The 16,477-nt window shown below is 47.0% G+C and overlaps 1 protein-coding gene across 7 annotated transcripts in view; it reads right to left on the bottom strand.

The window, feature by feature from the left end:
• Positions 1 to 16,477, bottom strand: part of PPP1R9A (protein phosphatase 1 regulatory subunit 9A) — an 82,230-nt gene that overhangs the window by 38,615 nt on the left and 27,138 nt on the right. For all 7 annotated transcript variants that reach the window (XR_011976462.1, XR_011976461.1, XR_011976463.1 and 4 more), the window contains exons 3-4: positions 1,417 to 1,549; positions 1,190 to 1,310 (exon numbers count right to left, since the gene is read on the bottom strand). Coding sequence is in view for 4 of the 7 variants with exons in the window: in XM_072650733.1 (XP_072506834.1) it covers positions 1,190 to 1,310; positions 1,417 to 1,549 (254 nt within the window). In the remaining 3 variants the exon portion in view is untranslated. The remainder of the gene's footprint in view (positions 1 to 1,189; positions 1,311 to 1,416; positions 1,550 to 16,477) is intronic.

The following is a 16,477-nucleotide window of genomic DNA, read 5'->3' as shown; positions in this document are numbered from 1 at the left end:
CAGGGGGGAGGGGATAGGAGAGGGAAAATAATAGAAGGGACAGCAAATTGGGGAAAGGGATAATCAAAAGCAAACACGCCTGTGGGAGGACAGGTCAAGGGAGAGGATGGAATAAACGGAGGGCAGGACAGGAGAGAGGGAATGTGGTTGGTCTTTCACAACGTGACTGTTACGGAGTGTTTTGCTACACATGGCTGATCTATACTGAATTCCTTCCTTTCTCAATGAGGGTGGATGGGGAGGGAGGGAGGGAGAGAATAGGAAACTCAAAGCTTTAAAAATGAATGTTAAGAATTGTTTTAGCATGCACCTGGGAAATAAGAAGTACAGGCAATGGGGTATAGAAATCTATTTTGCCCTAGAGGAAAATAAAGGGGAGGGAGATGGAAGAAGGGGGTTGTAAGAGAAGGAAGGACAGACTGGAGGAAGGGGTGGATGGGGCACATGCTGTCCTGGGGTGGGGGGTGGGGAGATATCCGGGAGAAAATTTTGAATTCAAATTCTTGTGGAAGTGAATGTTGAAATTTGAAAAATAAACAAATTATATACATTTTTAAAAAAAGAATTTTGCCCCAAGAGGACCAAAGACAGCCTCAGGAAGATGGTGCCCAAGTCATTCTTCAAGGGTGGAGCTAGAGACTATCTGGGGCCTGGGGCAGGCTGCTAAATACCCCAAAGTCCTAGGCACAAAACTGATGTCCTGAGAAGTCTGAGCCCAGAAACAAGGGCCCCGGGCAAAGAACCCAGGAAAGGGCCTGGGCCCAGGAAAGCACAGCCAATCCTTCACAGCTCCAAAGGGGTGAGCATGTCAAAACACCGGTCTTAGGAGGACCTGGCCTGGCCGCCACCTGCATCCCTGGAGGGACTCTCCACACCAGCAACATCACTGGTCCATCAGAGAAGTCAAGCAGGTGTGGAAAACTGAGGAAAACATACCTTTGGACACATGCATGTGCGCGCACACACACACACACTTGCATGTACACATGTACTCACACATGCACACACACATACACTCACACACTCGCATGCACACACATACTTGCAAGCACACACACGCACCATCCTGAGGGGCAGCCCCTTGCCAGCCCTCCTTCCACTTCAGGGAGCCCCCAGTCACAAGACAGACCATAGACTCTGTCCAGGGGAGTCAGGATTCTGAAGACAGATTGAGAATGGGGCAGCTTACCGACCATCCAGCTGGGCTGCCCCGCCGTCCGTCACCGTCTTAACAAAGATCCCCAGCTTCTCCAGCCCTGCGTCAGCCCCCACGCCCATGCCGATGATGCTGATGCCCAGTCCGTCCTCATCTGGGGAGGAAAGAGCTCATTCCAGATGGGCAGAAGCCCCGCCCACTGCTTTGTGCTGGCCACACCCATACGTGGGATGTCAGTACAGTCCCAGAGGTGCTCCTACCTTTATCCAGCTCCACTGGGAAAAGGTCCAGCTTCTCCACTCGCTTCTCCAGCTCATACTCCGCAGATGCTGCCACCGGGTCCACATCGTCATTTCTCCGGTCATAATCTTCATTGGAGTACGTGTGGAAAACCTGCAGGCAGGGAGACATGGGTCAGGCATCGGAGAGGCAGAGAAAGAGAGGCCTGGGTCCTCAGGACCAACGCGGAAAAACAGAAAGCAGTTCTAGCAAAGGGAGCAACCAGAATCTGGGGTGGGCTTTCAAGCACCAACCTCAAGACTTTCAGAGACTGCCCGCCTCCAGCTCCAAGTCAGCTTGGCAGTGAGGAAGAGACAGACAGACAGACACAGGGGAAAGAAAGGGGGAGGGAGGAGAGAGAGAAGACTTGGGAGGAGGATGGGGTCAGCAGAGAGAGCGAGGCCAGTAATGGGGTCAGGGGCCAACAACAGACTGAGAGCACAGGGGGTTCCGGAGGGCTGCTAGTAAATCAAGGTGGGGAGAGCAGAGAAAGCTTGAATGGAGAGAGAAGGGGCTGATCTCCCAGAGAAGAAAGACTAGGAGACCAGGAGCCCCTGGAGACCAGAGGAGAGGATGGCCAGTGGCTGCCGCAATGGCCTGGAGGCTGGATCACAGGGATTTGTGAGGCCCGAGAATCAGCACCACTGGGTTAGTAACAAGACAATGAAAGTTAGTATAGTCCCTTCAGTTTGGTTCTCCAGTAACTAGTTCATGTGGTAAAGACCAGCTGAAGGTATGCAGCTAATCCATTAACAACACAGATATGACAATAACGTCTAATTAGGAACCCAGAATTCTTCTGAAACATTAAAGAATTTCAGGGTTGCTTGCTTTTTTTTTAATACAGCCCTTGCTAATTTTCTTCACCTAAACCTTGTACCTGATATAAGAATCTTAAAAAAAAATCATGAGGGTCTAACATAAAATGAACTCTTTTGTCTTTCAAAATTATCAGACAAATACTTTTTAAATGGGAAAAAAAATTTCACTTTCTTTACAATTATCAATATAATTGTCTATAGAAAATCCTTAATCCAATTTGGAGAACTTATTATTAAACTTCCATGCTAGGAAGCCAGTCATATACATCAGTATACAGTTCTTAGAGAAAACAGTCTAACCCTGCTGCTTTCTCAAAACTTCTTTGTTTAATTAGAAAACTTTTACCTCGTATCTTTGTTTTATTACTTCGTCTAATTCCCCCTTTAGTAGGATATCATCCCTACAGTATAATTTGACAAATACAGATTAAAATATAAGACCTTTCAAACTTGCATCAGGGATGTGCCAGCATCAATCTATTAATTAATAGACTTAATATTGGATTTACAAAACTTCTATTGCTCATCAGCCCTGTTTATAGAAATTTGCTATGAAAAGGAAAAAGAGGGACTTAGAACAGTGTCGATTAGTTACCTCAAGGGGATATTCTGATCTCACATATATCATAAGAGGGGAAAAACTTCCTTAGCTCTGCGTGACTCCAGGCATGAGTCATATCTGACAACTAATCAAAAACCAGGCTCAGGATTAACCAGGTGGGTCCTGTTCAGAAGGGGGAAATTGAGTCAAGAGGATCCTTCCTTAGGCCATGCCAAGGTCAACCCTCCACTTTTTCCCAGGCACAGGCATCCATCCATAGCAGTTCTCAGATGCATGACAATTTCAGACAACCATCCGTGCCTGCGTCCTCCCTCTCAGAAATCATCCAAGGTGACAGAATCCACAAACAACACTAAATACAGACAAACCAGTAAGACAAATACGTACTTGCGAGACTTAATTTTTTCCGTTTGCAATAATGAAACAAGTCAAAGCAACCAAAGAAAATCATCAGCTGAATCCCTTGCAGATACCAGATATCACATAACTCAATAGCACTCTCATTCCTGTAACTATTAGGAGCTTCCCCTCATGCCATGCCATCAAAAATCTATCTGGGGGGAACCTATAGGGGTCTTACTATTCATGCTTTGCCCCAGCCACCCCCTCGGGTGAACTTACAAAAAGAAAACTATTGCTTTACCTAACTCTAAACCACCACGCTACCTGGGAAAACTTCATCTAAAACTAAACCCTAAGCCTTCCCTGAGTACAGAAGAAAGGGGTGGAGAGCACCCTTCAAAGGCAACCTCCAGAAAAAGTCCTCTGGAGAAAGAAGAAGGGAGTTTTTCTGGAAGGCTGTCAGCCTGGGCTGACTCCTGCCTGCCAGTCTGGCTTCCCTAAAAGGCTGTGGCAGGTGAAAGAGGAAATGACCCAGGAAACAAAGAGCTGGTCGATCTAGCAAGCAATACTGCCAAGTACCCAGCAGCCATCAGATAAGCTAAGAGGAATGGCTAGCCATCAGGGTAGGGGGGCTCCAGTAAGGTCCTTCAGGAATATACCTTGGGCCTCCCATGCATCATAGTGTTTGGTCATGGGCTCACAGTCAACAATGTTCTCCATGATGAGCTGGGATTGAAGAGGCCCCACCTGCAGGGCATAACGGCCTGAGAAAAACATAGGAAGAGAAGCCTTGCCTGTGTTACATGGACGTGGCCTTATAGTCATTTCTAAGTTACTTCTCCTTCAGTGACAGGCTCTGCTTCCCATTTTATTAGCAGACCAGTGTAAGTCACTTAATCATCTGGGGACTTTTGCTGTAAAGGAAGGTCTTTATCAGTTGAGAGGGCTGCAGTTCTCTGGGGCACCATGGGTCTGATCTGGTTCCATTTTCTGTAGTGCTAATCCCTGTCCTCAAGCACATCTGTAACTGGAGGGGTCCAAGTCCGCTGTTCTGGAGGCTAGCCCTGCTTGTCTCCTCCCTCTGTCGGTATCCCACCCCCACCCAGTACAATGGTAGGCACAAAGCTGGTGCTTAGTAAACACTTGCTGATTGACTAATGGATGTATTTAACTTCCTGGCCCTGGCTGCACTTGGTCCATCTCTGGTCTGCATGACTAGAGCGCTCTCCCTTGCTCAGGTTTCCTCTAAGTCTCAGCTCTAGGGCTCTCTCCTTCCAGAGGCCTTCTCTAGTCCCCCCACCCCAGCCACCAGTGCTTCTAAAGCTGCCCTCCATTTACCCTTAGTCACTTTGTACATTTTCATTTCACTACATGCTTTAGGACCTAAGCTCTCTGAGGGCAGAGATGGCTTTTCTTTTTCTCTGGCATCCCCAGGCTTGACAGGATACCTGGCACTCAATAAGTGTAGATGGGTTTGATTGTTATCATCTCCGCTGGAGTTTCATCCTTTAACAGTCACAATAATAACTAGTGGCTCACATTTATATAGCATTTTGAGGCTGTGAGGCCCCATTTTTCAAGGGGGGAAACTGCAGCCAGGTGGAATGAAGTGACTTGCCCAGTGTCACATGGTTGGTACATGCTCTTGGGATCAGGATTTATTTGCCTCCCTCAGTACACACACACACTTTCTCTTCTACTGCTCTGTGCTGTTGTTTTAATCAATCAATCAATAAGTATTTGTTGAGGTCCTACTGTGTTCTTGGACTACAAAAAATGAAACAATCCCTACTCACAAGGCACTTACACTCTAAGTACACGTCACATGAAATTATTTACAAACGAAATTTTGCTTCCACTGCCTTATTCTGATTTTTATTCAAATGATAAGCATTTATTGAGCTCCTACTGTGTGCTGGGCACTGGGCTACACGCTTGGGACAAAAGTACAAAAAATTTAACAATCCCTACTCATAAAGCACTCACACGACACTCAAGACAACACTCACAGGGCATTTTGGGAAAGGGGGAGTCAGGAAATCAGGCAGGCAGTCAGTCAGTCAGTCAACAAGCATTTCTAGAGTGCTGGGCCCCATCAAGAAAGGTGCTGTGCAGAAGGAAGAGGGGGATGAGGAGGTGGTGGACAACACTTGGTGAGGTCTCCCATCACAACCCTCTGTGAGAGCTCAAGAGCCAGTTCGCAGAGGAAGACCAGTGCCCTCAGGGGATTCCTTCTGGCACAGACAGAGGGTTTGCTGCCTGAAGTCATTTCAACAATTGCTTGTAAAAACTTGTTAAACTCCCACAGAAAATGCTGCTGCCAATCAAGATCAATTACTTCACCTGTTTTTTTTTTTTTTTTGCTAAAATAATTTGTTTGAACAGGTGAGGCTGGAGCAAATTTAACTGGCTTTTTTCTCCTGACTCTGGGCTGATTTTGTCGTCTGACTGTCCCAACCAGAATGAAACACTCTAAGGCTGCTGCCTTTTTATCATCCTGCCATGTGCCAGTTGCAGCTACAAATTAAAAGGACGAAAATTAAAACATTTACGCAGTATTCTTTGAAGATCCAGTCACAACCACTTTCATCTGCCTTGGAAATGTTTTACTGATCCAGTTTTGCTGCTCTCTAAATTACCAACAGCTGTGAATGACAAGCCTTTCGGGAGAGTTCTTCAGGTACCAGAACCCTCAAAGGGCATAGGGCCTGAAGCAGTAACCTACAACACAAACCCTGCCTCCCCCCATCCCACCCTTCCAGTCTCCCATTACTCCTCCGTAGCCTGGGGGCCTTTATTCTCATTTTTATTCAAATGATAAGCATTTATTGAGCTCCTACTGTGTGCTGGGCACTGGGCTACATGCTTGGGACAAAACTACAAAGAATTTAACAATCCCTACTCATAAAGCACTCACACGACACTCAAGACAACACTCATAGGGCAGTTTGGGAAAGGGGGAATCAGGCAGTCAGGCAGTCAGTCAGTCGGTCAACAAGCATTTCCAGAGTGCTGGGCCCCATCAGGAAAGGTGCTGCGCAGAAGGAAGAGAGGGATGAGGAGGTGGACCCGGGGGGCCTCCCTGCAGACTCTGAGGTGCCTTTCTAACCTAATAACCTCAGACACCAAGAAGCTCCATGGATGGACGCCCTGGGGTGCAATGCCAGCTTTGGGTAGCACTCACCTGAACGTCAGGTCACTTTGGTATCTCTGCCCAGCTCAGCACACGCCCACTAACTTCCTGCTTGGCTTCTTTGAATTGGCTTCTGTTTGGAGCTCTGGCACAGGGTGTCTGAACCACTCCAGGCAGAAGACTGGGTGTGTTTGAAGGCTAAATACGCATGAGAAGGGGTCACAGAGCCTTTCACAGAAGCAAGGTTAGGGTGAAGGAAGCCAGCTTGCACAAGGCATTAAGTCTATTTGAATTTCTATCCCCAGCTCTTAGCCAAGTGCCTGGCACCTAGAAAGCACTTGCAAATGCTTGTTGGTAGACTGATGCCTGTGCCACTGACTGAGGCTCTGAGACTCCAGGGAGGGGCCAGGTGCCCCAAGCCCAGACTCAACAGCCACAGCTGGCTCAGCACCCCATGAGAGCCATGGAGACCCCTCTTCACACATTTTCATCCTACACGAGGTGTCAGCATGTTTCCGGTTTGCTTTTTCTGAATTCTTTGCTGTGTTGCACATTCAGAACTTCAATACAGCATCTACCTACCGTAGGGCAGCTAGGGGATGCGGTGGATAGAGCACCAGTGCAGGAGTCAGGAGGACCTGAATTCAAATCTCACCTCAGACACTTGACACTCACTAGCTGTGTGACCTTGGGCAAGTCACTTAACCCCAACTGCCTCATCCTGGGTCATCTCCAGTCATCCTGATGAATATCTGGTCACTGGATTCAGATGGCTCTGGAGGAGAAGTGAGTCTGGTGACCTGCACAGCCCTCCCTCACTCAAAACAGTCAAGTGCAAGTCATGTCATCATTTCTCTGATGACATGGTCTTCTTTGGCAACGAAGGATGAACACACACACACACAGCATCTACCTAAAACAGCTGCAGATAAGGGATGGACGGCTCTGAATTCTCCCCGAATGAAATCATCTCCATGCCTGTGCCCCCTAGAGACAAGCAGGAAAACCTTTCACAAGAGCCAAACATGCTCTATAAATTAAGTCAAAAATTTCTCCACCTTCTTTCTAAATGAAATGTCTTAAGGACAGCGGGATGCCCAGAGCAGCCACTGAAAAACAGAAAATTCTGCGTCTCCATGTTAAACAATGCTCAGTCCACAGTCACCCAGAAGGACGCTAGTTTGATTTTTTAAATGTAGCCAAAACTGAATCGCAAGGCAGAAATACGTGGACAGAAGTCTTTCCTATTTCATTCAGAGTGAGGCCTTGTTAAGACTCAGAACCAACTCTAAACCAACTTCCTATGAGTGGTTGCTACAGCAAATGCCTGCCAAACCAAACAGTCTGATTGTCTGCCCTAAACATGTCAACAAGATTTCAGGCAGGGCAATGCCATCATGTCATGCGTCACCAGCCACAGGCAAGGCTGTTCTCTGCTCCAAGAGTGAGAGACGTCTTGGACAGCTGTCCTGGGATCATCACTGATCACTGAGGTTTCCTTGTTGAAGCCAGAATAACACTGGCAGAGAGCAGAGAACCTGCTCCCCACACAATGCTCTTCTGCCTACACTGGTTTTTTAGGCTAAGGGGGTTTCTGAGAAGCCCCAGGCTAGTTCTATAGGAGATACAAAGAAAAGGAAGATACAGTCCTGTCCAGGGTCACAGGTTTTGTGCTCCAAGGGACCTTGGACCACTAGGTCCATTTTACAGGTGAGGAAGATGAGGCAGAGAGATGTACAGGCTCCTCCGCCAGCATCTGAGGCAGTGTTTGAATCCATGAGACAGCACGGTTTGCTGGACACTACAGTGAGATGGGGCCTCCTCTAGGGCAGGGACTAGATTTTTAAGGTGAGTAGTTTTTTAAAGCACTGACTTCTGCCTCGATGAAGCTATTAGTACAAAAAAAAATCTACCCCTCTACTTGTTAGTATGAAGAGGAATGAATTGAAATGGTAACATACATTCACAAGGGCCATTTGGTTTCTCTCGTTTCCCCAGGTGTCTGTTACTGACCATCTGCTTGGGCTTCATGACAGTGAGCCCCATTCTGGGCTCCCCTCACAGAGCAGCCAGGAGGTTACCATCTCTTCAAGAGCCCAGGGAATACTGTATTGACTGTCCAAAAAAGGGAAGAGAACAGAACCTGTAAACAGTAGCCCAGCAAGCTGCACTTTGATTCATGGGAAGACTCTACAACAGAGAGAACATTCAAGGGAAGAAAAGGAAGCAGTGACTGTTGAGCCAGAGAAGACTCTACCACAGAGTGAATGTTCAATGGAAGGCCAGCAAACACAAAGAAAGGGAAGCAGCGATTGCCAAGCCAGCCAGTCCTTGGTGCCTGCATCCAGGATGGAACAGGCCACCCCTGCCTGACTTTCTCCTTTGACAGGATCACAAAACCAGTAAGTAAAGGAATCTCCATGGGGATAGCTGGAGACTAGAGAGGAGTAGAGCTTTTTGTGGAAAAGATGGAGAGATGTGGACTAGAATCAGCCCTGGCTGGATGGCAAGGGCACTGTCAGATGTGTAAAGAGTATTGATATTCAAGAGAAGAGAGGCAGAGTTTCAAATTCTGACTCCTATGCTTACAGCCTCAACTGCACAATTAAATTCAACACATTTATTATACTCCTACTGTATACCTGGCACTGGACAAAAACCAAAACCATGCAGGTCCTTCTCCAAAGGAAGCTGCCTTCCTTACAGAAAAGACCCAACATGTGCACTAAAAATTAAATCCAAAAAGTGTGCAAAGTAATGGGAGGCGGGGGGGGAGGGAGGGCAGGCATACCAAGTAGAGAGGCAGAGATCAGTGGCCTGGAAGAGGCTGCCCTTGAGCCAGATTCTGAAGGAAGTTGGGGCTTCAAAGTGGCAGAGAGGAGGATGGAGAAGAATATCACATACATTCCCCAAGAGATAAGGGGTTAAAGCATATGAACAAACACTTCTCAAAAGACCTGCAAAGAATTCACAACTACATGAATGCTCCAACCCATCAACACGAGACATGTAAATCAAAGCAACTCTGAGGTTTCACCTCACACCCTGCAAACTGGCAAAGATGTCTGTGTTGGACAGCACACTAATACATTGTTGGTGGAGCTGCAAAATACTACGACCATTTTGGAAAGCAATTTGGAATTATGCAAGTAATGTGACTAAAATGTCCGTACCCTTTGAACCAGAGATTCCATCACTGGGCTTACACCCCAAGGAAGACACTGACAAGAAAAAAGTCCTCATACACTCCAAAACATTTATAACAGCACTTTTTGTGATGGTTAAGAATTGGAAACAAAACAGATACCCATCAACTGGGGAACAACTAAAAATCTGTGGTTCATGATCTTAACAGAATATCACTGTATATATGTAGGTGATGAACAGAGAAGCCAGAAGACCATATGAGCTGATGCAGAGGGAAGTCAGCAGAACCACAAAAACAATACACACAGCAGTTACAACCAAGTACATGAAAAGAAAAACCATGCACCAAAAATGCAAAGTAAACGTGGCCAAAGTATAAAGACTGAAGTAACTGAATGAAGAGAAATGAAAGGATGCTCCTGACCCAGACCTTTGTGCAGGTACGAGGTTCACATGCATCACATGTTGTCAGACTTTCTGGACGCATCAATCAGTTGTGCTGACTTTCTTTCCTCTGTTGTCAGTTGAATCTTCATGACCCCATCTGGGGTTCTCTTGGCAAAGACACTGGGGTGGTTTGCAATTTTCTTGTCTAGCTCATTTTACAGATGAAGAAACTTGCCCAGGATTACACAGCTAGTGAACATCTGAGGCCAGATTTGAACTCTGGAAAATCAGCCTTTCTGACTCCAGGCACTGCTGCCCTGTGCTACCTGTCTGCCCCAAACAGTACTTTTAAAAGGCTTCTTTGTCCTACGGGATGACTCTCTGGGAGGGAGACAACTATGGGGATGTAAGACATGGAAAAGATCAATAAAAACTTATTTTTTAAAAAATAGAATGTCACATATGGGGACCTGCACGGAGAACAGTTTGGAAAGAGAGGCTTAAAGGCCAGTCACACAGGGGAGACAAGAGGAAGCCCGGGTAGCTTCTGAAGGAGAGATGACACTGTCAGATTTCTGGTACTTTGGACCGAAGCGAGGAAAGCCTGGAGGCTGCTGAGGGCAGAGAGGGGAGGCCTGGGAGACATGGTGGGGAGGGGGAGGCAGAAAGAACCAGACTTGGCAGCTGGGAGAAGGAAGAGCGCAGAGATGAGCATGAATCCAAAGTGACTGAGAGGCGGGGGATGCCCTCAACAGAAATGGGAAATTTGGATGAGGAGTGAGTTGCACCATCAGATAGAACAAACCTGTTTGGGGGCAGAAAGAAAGGATGTCTGGTGCTTCCAGGAGGAGTAGGTGGAGGTGCTGAGGTTCAAGAAAAATGAAGACACATATGAACTGATGCGGAATGAATTAAACAGAAACAAAAAACATATGTGAACATATATGAATATATGTGCATCTGGATGTATATATACATATAGGTGTACGTATTTATATACACACAAATAAGAAGAAAACTAAGATGAAGGCTAATTGTCTAATGATAACTATGGATCTTGAGTGCGGAGGAGAGATAAGGACATCTCCTTGGACGCTCGGACACAGTTGCTATGTTGGCTACTGTGGCTTGACTATTTTGTCACAAGAAAGGCTCCCTCAGGACTCTGAAGGGTAGGTGTCTGGTAATTCATTATCTGGAACGCTTATCCAATTATAATGCTCTCTGCTGGCCCCATTCCTTCTCCTTTCCTGGAGGTTTGTCCGGATCTTTAATGATGGGTGTCTCACAAGGTTCTGTACAAAACTCTCTTCTCGTCTACTATTGTATCCTCAAGTCCATATATCCAGCCCTAACCTCTCTCTTGACCTCCAGTCTCACACATCCAATCAACTGCCTATTGGACATCTCAAACTGGAAGTCCTGTAGATGCTTTAAATTCAACATGTCCAAAACAGAACTTGGTACCTTTTCCCCACAAATCTTCCCTCTGTTTGAACTTCCTTATAATGTGATGGCACAACCATCCTCTCAGTCCCCCAACCTAGAAGTCACCCAGGTTCCCCATTCTCTCTCACCCCTCACCTCCAGGCTGTTGCCAAGGCCTGTAGATTTCACCTCTGCAACATTTCTGATCAATTTCACATCAGCAACATTTCTCCTCAAGTTCACTTCTGCAGCATCTCTTGTAGATTTCACCTCTGCAACATCTCTGATCAGTTTCACCTACAGCCTCTCAGAACACACCCTCCTCCCTCCTCAGACACCGCCCTCACCCTGGTACAGGTTCTGATCTCCTCACACCTCAATTACTACAATCACTAGTGGGGGGGTCTGCCTGCCTCAAATCTCTCCCCACTCTAACCCATCCTCTATTCAGCCATTAAAGTGTTTTTCTTAAAGCGCAGGTCAGATCATGGCCCCTGACTCAACAAACTCCCATGGCTCTCTATGGCCTCCAGGATCAAATACAAAATGGTCTGTTTGGCTTTCAAAGTCCTTCATCACCTGCCCCTTCCCACCTTTCCAGTCCTCTTCCACCTCACTTGTCATGTTCCCCACTTCCATCTCCATGTATTCTGTGATCCAATAACACTAGCCCTTTCACTGTTCCTTGAACAAGATACTCCAATCCACCTACCAACTCCGGTAATTTTCACTGGTTGTCCTCCAGACTAAATAACACCCAGGCTGCCTTTGTTCAGTTTTCTTTTCATGTGTGTATACATCCATATGCATATTATATATTACATGTGTATGTAATATATATGTGTGTTTACATATGTATAAACATATACAGAAGGAATGGTCTCCCACCTCACTTTCACCCTCTGGCTTCCCTCAAGTCTCAGCTAGTCATACCTGCTTGAGAAGCCAGTCTCAGTTCCTGCTAATGCCAGAGCCTTCCCTCTGACTTTCTTCAGCCTATCCTGTCTGTGTGTGTTCGACTTTCATTGCTGAAGAAGACTATGCCATCAGAGTCAAAATGACATGACTGGCACTTGACTTTGTTTTTTTGAGTGAGAGCTGTGCAGGTCACCAGCCTCACTTCTCCTCCAGAGCCATCTGAATCCAGTGACCAGATATTCATCAGGATGACTGGACATGACCCAAGATGAGGCAACTAGAGTTAAGTGAGTTGTCCAAGGTCACACAGCTAGTGAGTGTCAAGTGTCTGAAGTGAGATCTGAACTCAGGTCCTCCTGACTCCTGCACTGGTGCTCTACCTACCACACCACCTAGCTGCCTCCAGCCTATCCTGTCTACAACTTAATAAGACACAGTTGTTTGCGCTCTGGCTCCCCCATTAAGCTGTGAGCCCCTTTCTTTGTATCCCTAGCACTCAGCCTTTCACACAGGATATACTTAATAAATGCTTGCAGTTGAGCTGACTCACTTGGGATGAAGAGGAGCACTCTACCTGGAAATACCTGTAAGGTGTGAACAAATGCTGCATGTCAGGTGCTGATGCTTTCATTGGTGCCAGAAGGTACTGATAAACCTTAACATGGATCCCAGGAATAGAGTGCACACAGAACTCTCCACTGTCCGGCTTTCACAAGACCCTATGCCCCCCATCCCTCGAGTACCTGCCTCAGGTGTTCAGGGATCAGTGGATTGCACCAGTCCTGGTGGCTGTGCCCATATTTACTCCCATGGCCTTCTCACCCAAATTCTGTCTCTCTCACATCGATCTCCACTCTGGGGAGACAGTGAACCCTCCTGATCTAATCGATTCGACTTCATTTTTACAAATGTCTAACCCTAATAAAATATATCACAAATCTAATCTTTCTCATAGAGGCAGTTAGATGGTGTCATCTAGATGCCTAGATGGGCTTGGAGTCAGGAAGACCTGAGTTCCAATCTGACCTTGGACATATATGCTAGCTGTGTGACCCTGGGCAAGTCACCTAGCCTCTGTTTGTCTCCATTTTCTCAACCATAAAAACGGAACAGTAAGAGCCCCAAGCTCATAGGCTTTTGTTGTAAGGATGAAATAAGGTATTAAAACACACTTAGCACTGTGCCTGTAGCATTAGAAGAGCTTTATAAATGCATGTTTCTCTCCTTCTTCTCTCAAAGGACCCTAGAATCTTGGAGGCAGAATCCCCTAACTGAATCATCTCCTTGACCTCATCTGGACAATGGCTTCTGCCTCCCTGGGGACCCTGCTCCTGCTAAGGGCTGCTCAGCTCTACCTATGGGTCAGTTCCCTTCAGGCCACGCACCTGCTGGATGCCTCAGGAAGCAGGCAGGGCCCTTGGCAGGACTTACAAGGCCTCCCTGGGGCGCCCTCATGGAATCATGTTGGGGGAAGAAGGTCACAAAGACAATGGGGGTAATGAAAGGAACCTTCCCTGTCGGCCAGGCTGTAATCTGAAGGTGAAGTCTTAAAAGAAGCTTCTCAAATGGGACACTGCCCACGTGGATAGTCTCAAGAGGTTTTCAGATGATGTTTTGAGACCAAGGAATGCCCTGGGTAGAAAGCCCAGCTGGTCACCATTCTGGAAGGAAATGGCTCCCGCCTCCCTCCCTCTGAGGATTTCCCAGCCCAAGGACCTGTCTCAACCTTCACAATAAACACCAATTCATTACAAGAGTCTCGTGACTGGGGCTCATGTCATCGGTGTGGGCAACAAGTCAGGAGACTTGGAAGCAGGCTTGAGAACTTGAGAACTGGGTAACCCAAGCCACTGGGGACCCCTTGAAAAAGGAGCCAATGCAATTAGCCCTCTTTCTGCCCAAGCTGCAGGGAGAAAGTGAGGCTCTGGAGAGGACAGCAGGCCCCCAGCACAGGGCTCTGGGGCAGGAGTTCAGCAGCTGCTCTGAAGAGCCCCAACCTTCCAGGGGAGCAGGAGCATCACAAGACTAACACAAGTTAAGCATTCTCCTTGCCAACATGGCCTATACACCCCCACAATCACACTGTCAAAAAGAAATCTCTTTACCAAGTACTGAAGCAGTCCCTGGAAAAGCTGTCTAGAGGCAGCCTGATTTCAGTGACAAGCATTCCTCATCGCCCGGGGCGGGGTGACATCTCAGTGTCCTAAAAACATCCCTGCCCAGCACACCATGTGGAGGAAGCATGCTGAATTAAAAAATGCTGAGGGAACGTCATTCACACCACCAAACGCAAACAGGGAACAAGCATTTAGTAAGTGCCTACTATGTGCCAGGTCCTGTGCTAAGCACTTTTTATAAATATGATCCACCTCATCTGATGTTCACAACTACCTTGAGAGGAACAGGTTACTATGACCCCATTTTACAGTTGAGGAAACTGAGGCAGACAGAGATTTACATGACTGGTCCAAGGCCACACAGCTAAGAAGTGTCAGAAGCCATCTTTGAACTCAAGTCTTCCTGACATCAGGCCCAGGCGCCCACTGCCCCACTGAGCTGTCTCTTCTCAGTCTCCATCCCTCCTGATCCCTCATCAACTACCCTCTTCTCCTGGATCCTCCCAGGGTTTTCATCCCATTGATCTCTCAGTTCTCCCAACTATCTGACTGTTCTTCTATCCCAAGGCTCTGCCCTGGACCCTCTCAATCAAACCAAGCAAAGAGGAAGTGTTACTACGCACCACCCAAGGCGGGGGATTGCCAGACCTTGCTCTCAGCCTTCTCCAGCCCCACCTTTCTGGGCTTTGAAAGACAAGGGGGCTCTAGTTTTCCACCTGAGTCTTCGCCCTTCTCTAGCCAGGCGAGCACATAGCATTCTGCGCCTCCCTGGTACCCAGGGACCAACTTGTGCACTACGCTAAGATGGAGGAGAGAACATCCAGCCTGGGCCCCATGGGCGCTAAGCCTTTTTTGCATCACCAGCTGACATCACCAGTGCTCAATGGGGAGCCATGGGACAGTGGTGGCTGTCCTCCTGGACCCATCTGAAACTTGGACCTGTGACAAGGCCCTCCATCAGTTCCCAATGGGGAGGGGGGAGTCCTACAGCTACGGAAAGATCCTTGAGTTCCCTGGGACCTAGAGGCAAAAGAAAGACAAGAGTTTGTCTTTCTTCTTGTTAGTGTGGCTTCACTTTTTGTTTTTTACATCGAGTTAGACACATTGTATGTCGCATGCTACAGATATGTGGGCTCTTGGTGTTACTGAAAATGTGGTAAAAAGTGCCTACTATGAAACACAGGTGGAAGGGTGTCCACTATGAGCTACAGAGAAAAGTGCCTACTGTGAGACCCATATGTGCCAGCATTCTGCAAGACATCCTGATCAGCACTCTAGTGGAGGTCAGACACTGGAGATGTCCCGCTTAGTTATCCACCACTGGAGGAGATTCGGGGATTCACCGCTCTTTTCTCAGCGGTCTAACCTCATGGGTTTCACTATCTCCAGAATTTCATCTTTTGGCAAGACACTCAAAGCACGTCCTCAGCTCATTCTCCACACTCCTAAGCTGGGTGGTTGCTTCACTCTAGCTTCTTTCTATGTATCTTTTCCCCCATTAGACTGTGAGCTGCTTGAGGGTGGCGACTATTTTTTGCCTTTTTTTTGCAACCTAGCCCAATGCTTAGATTAGAGCACTTCTCCACTTCTCCAATCATGAACTACTGCTAACTTGGAGGGAAAGTTGAGCTAACTAACACACCGTTGGCAACAGGGGAGCAGGAAAGAAATGAGCAGCTTTCAGAGATTTGGTGTACAGCACTGCATTTGCTCAGCTGGGTCAGAACACTCGCAAACATCAAGACTAGTTTGAAGAAAATGATGAAGAAATTCAGAAGCTACAAAATGAAAAACAAGAACTCCAGAGGGTTTACAAGCAGGATAGCTCATCATCTCTAAAAGGTAGCATTTAACTCTATCAAAAGTTAAGTACAGGCGAAGCTTAGAGAGATTCAGGATTCTTGGTTGAGTAAGAAGGCAGACGTAATTCAATTTTATGCTGAGAGTAACCATCCGACATGCTTTCATGATTCCCTGAGAGGCTATTTATGTGTCAAAGACCTCTGGTGCATCTCAACTACTCAGGGATGATGGAGCCACATTGATTAGTGATAAGGACATGCTCCTAGAGAGATGGGCTGAACACTTTCATAGTATCCTCAACAAACCACTATTAATCAATGCTGAGGCCATTGACCATTCACCTCAAGTTGAATCAATCACTTTCTAGTTGAAGCTTCAACTGAA

This window comes from Notamacropus eugenii, chromosome 3 (genome assembly GCF_028372415.1).
Source record: "Notamacropus eugenii isolate mMacEug1 chromosome 3, mMacEug1.pri_v2, whole genome shotgun sequence".
Taxonomy (NCBI): Eukaryota; Metazoa; Chordata; class Mammalia; order Diprotodontia; family Macropodidae; genus Notamacropus; species Notamacropus eugenii.
The sequence above is the reverse complement of the archived record's forward strand: the minus strand, read 5'-3'. Positions and strand labels throughout refer to the sequence as shown.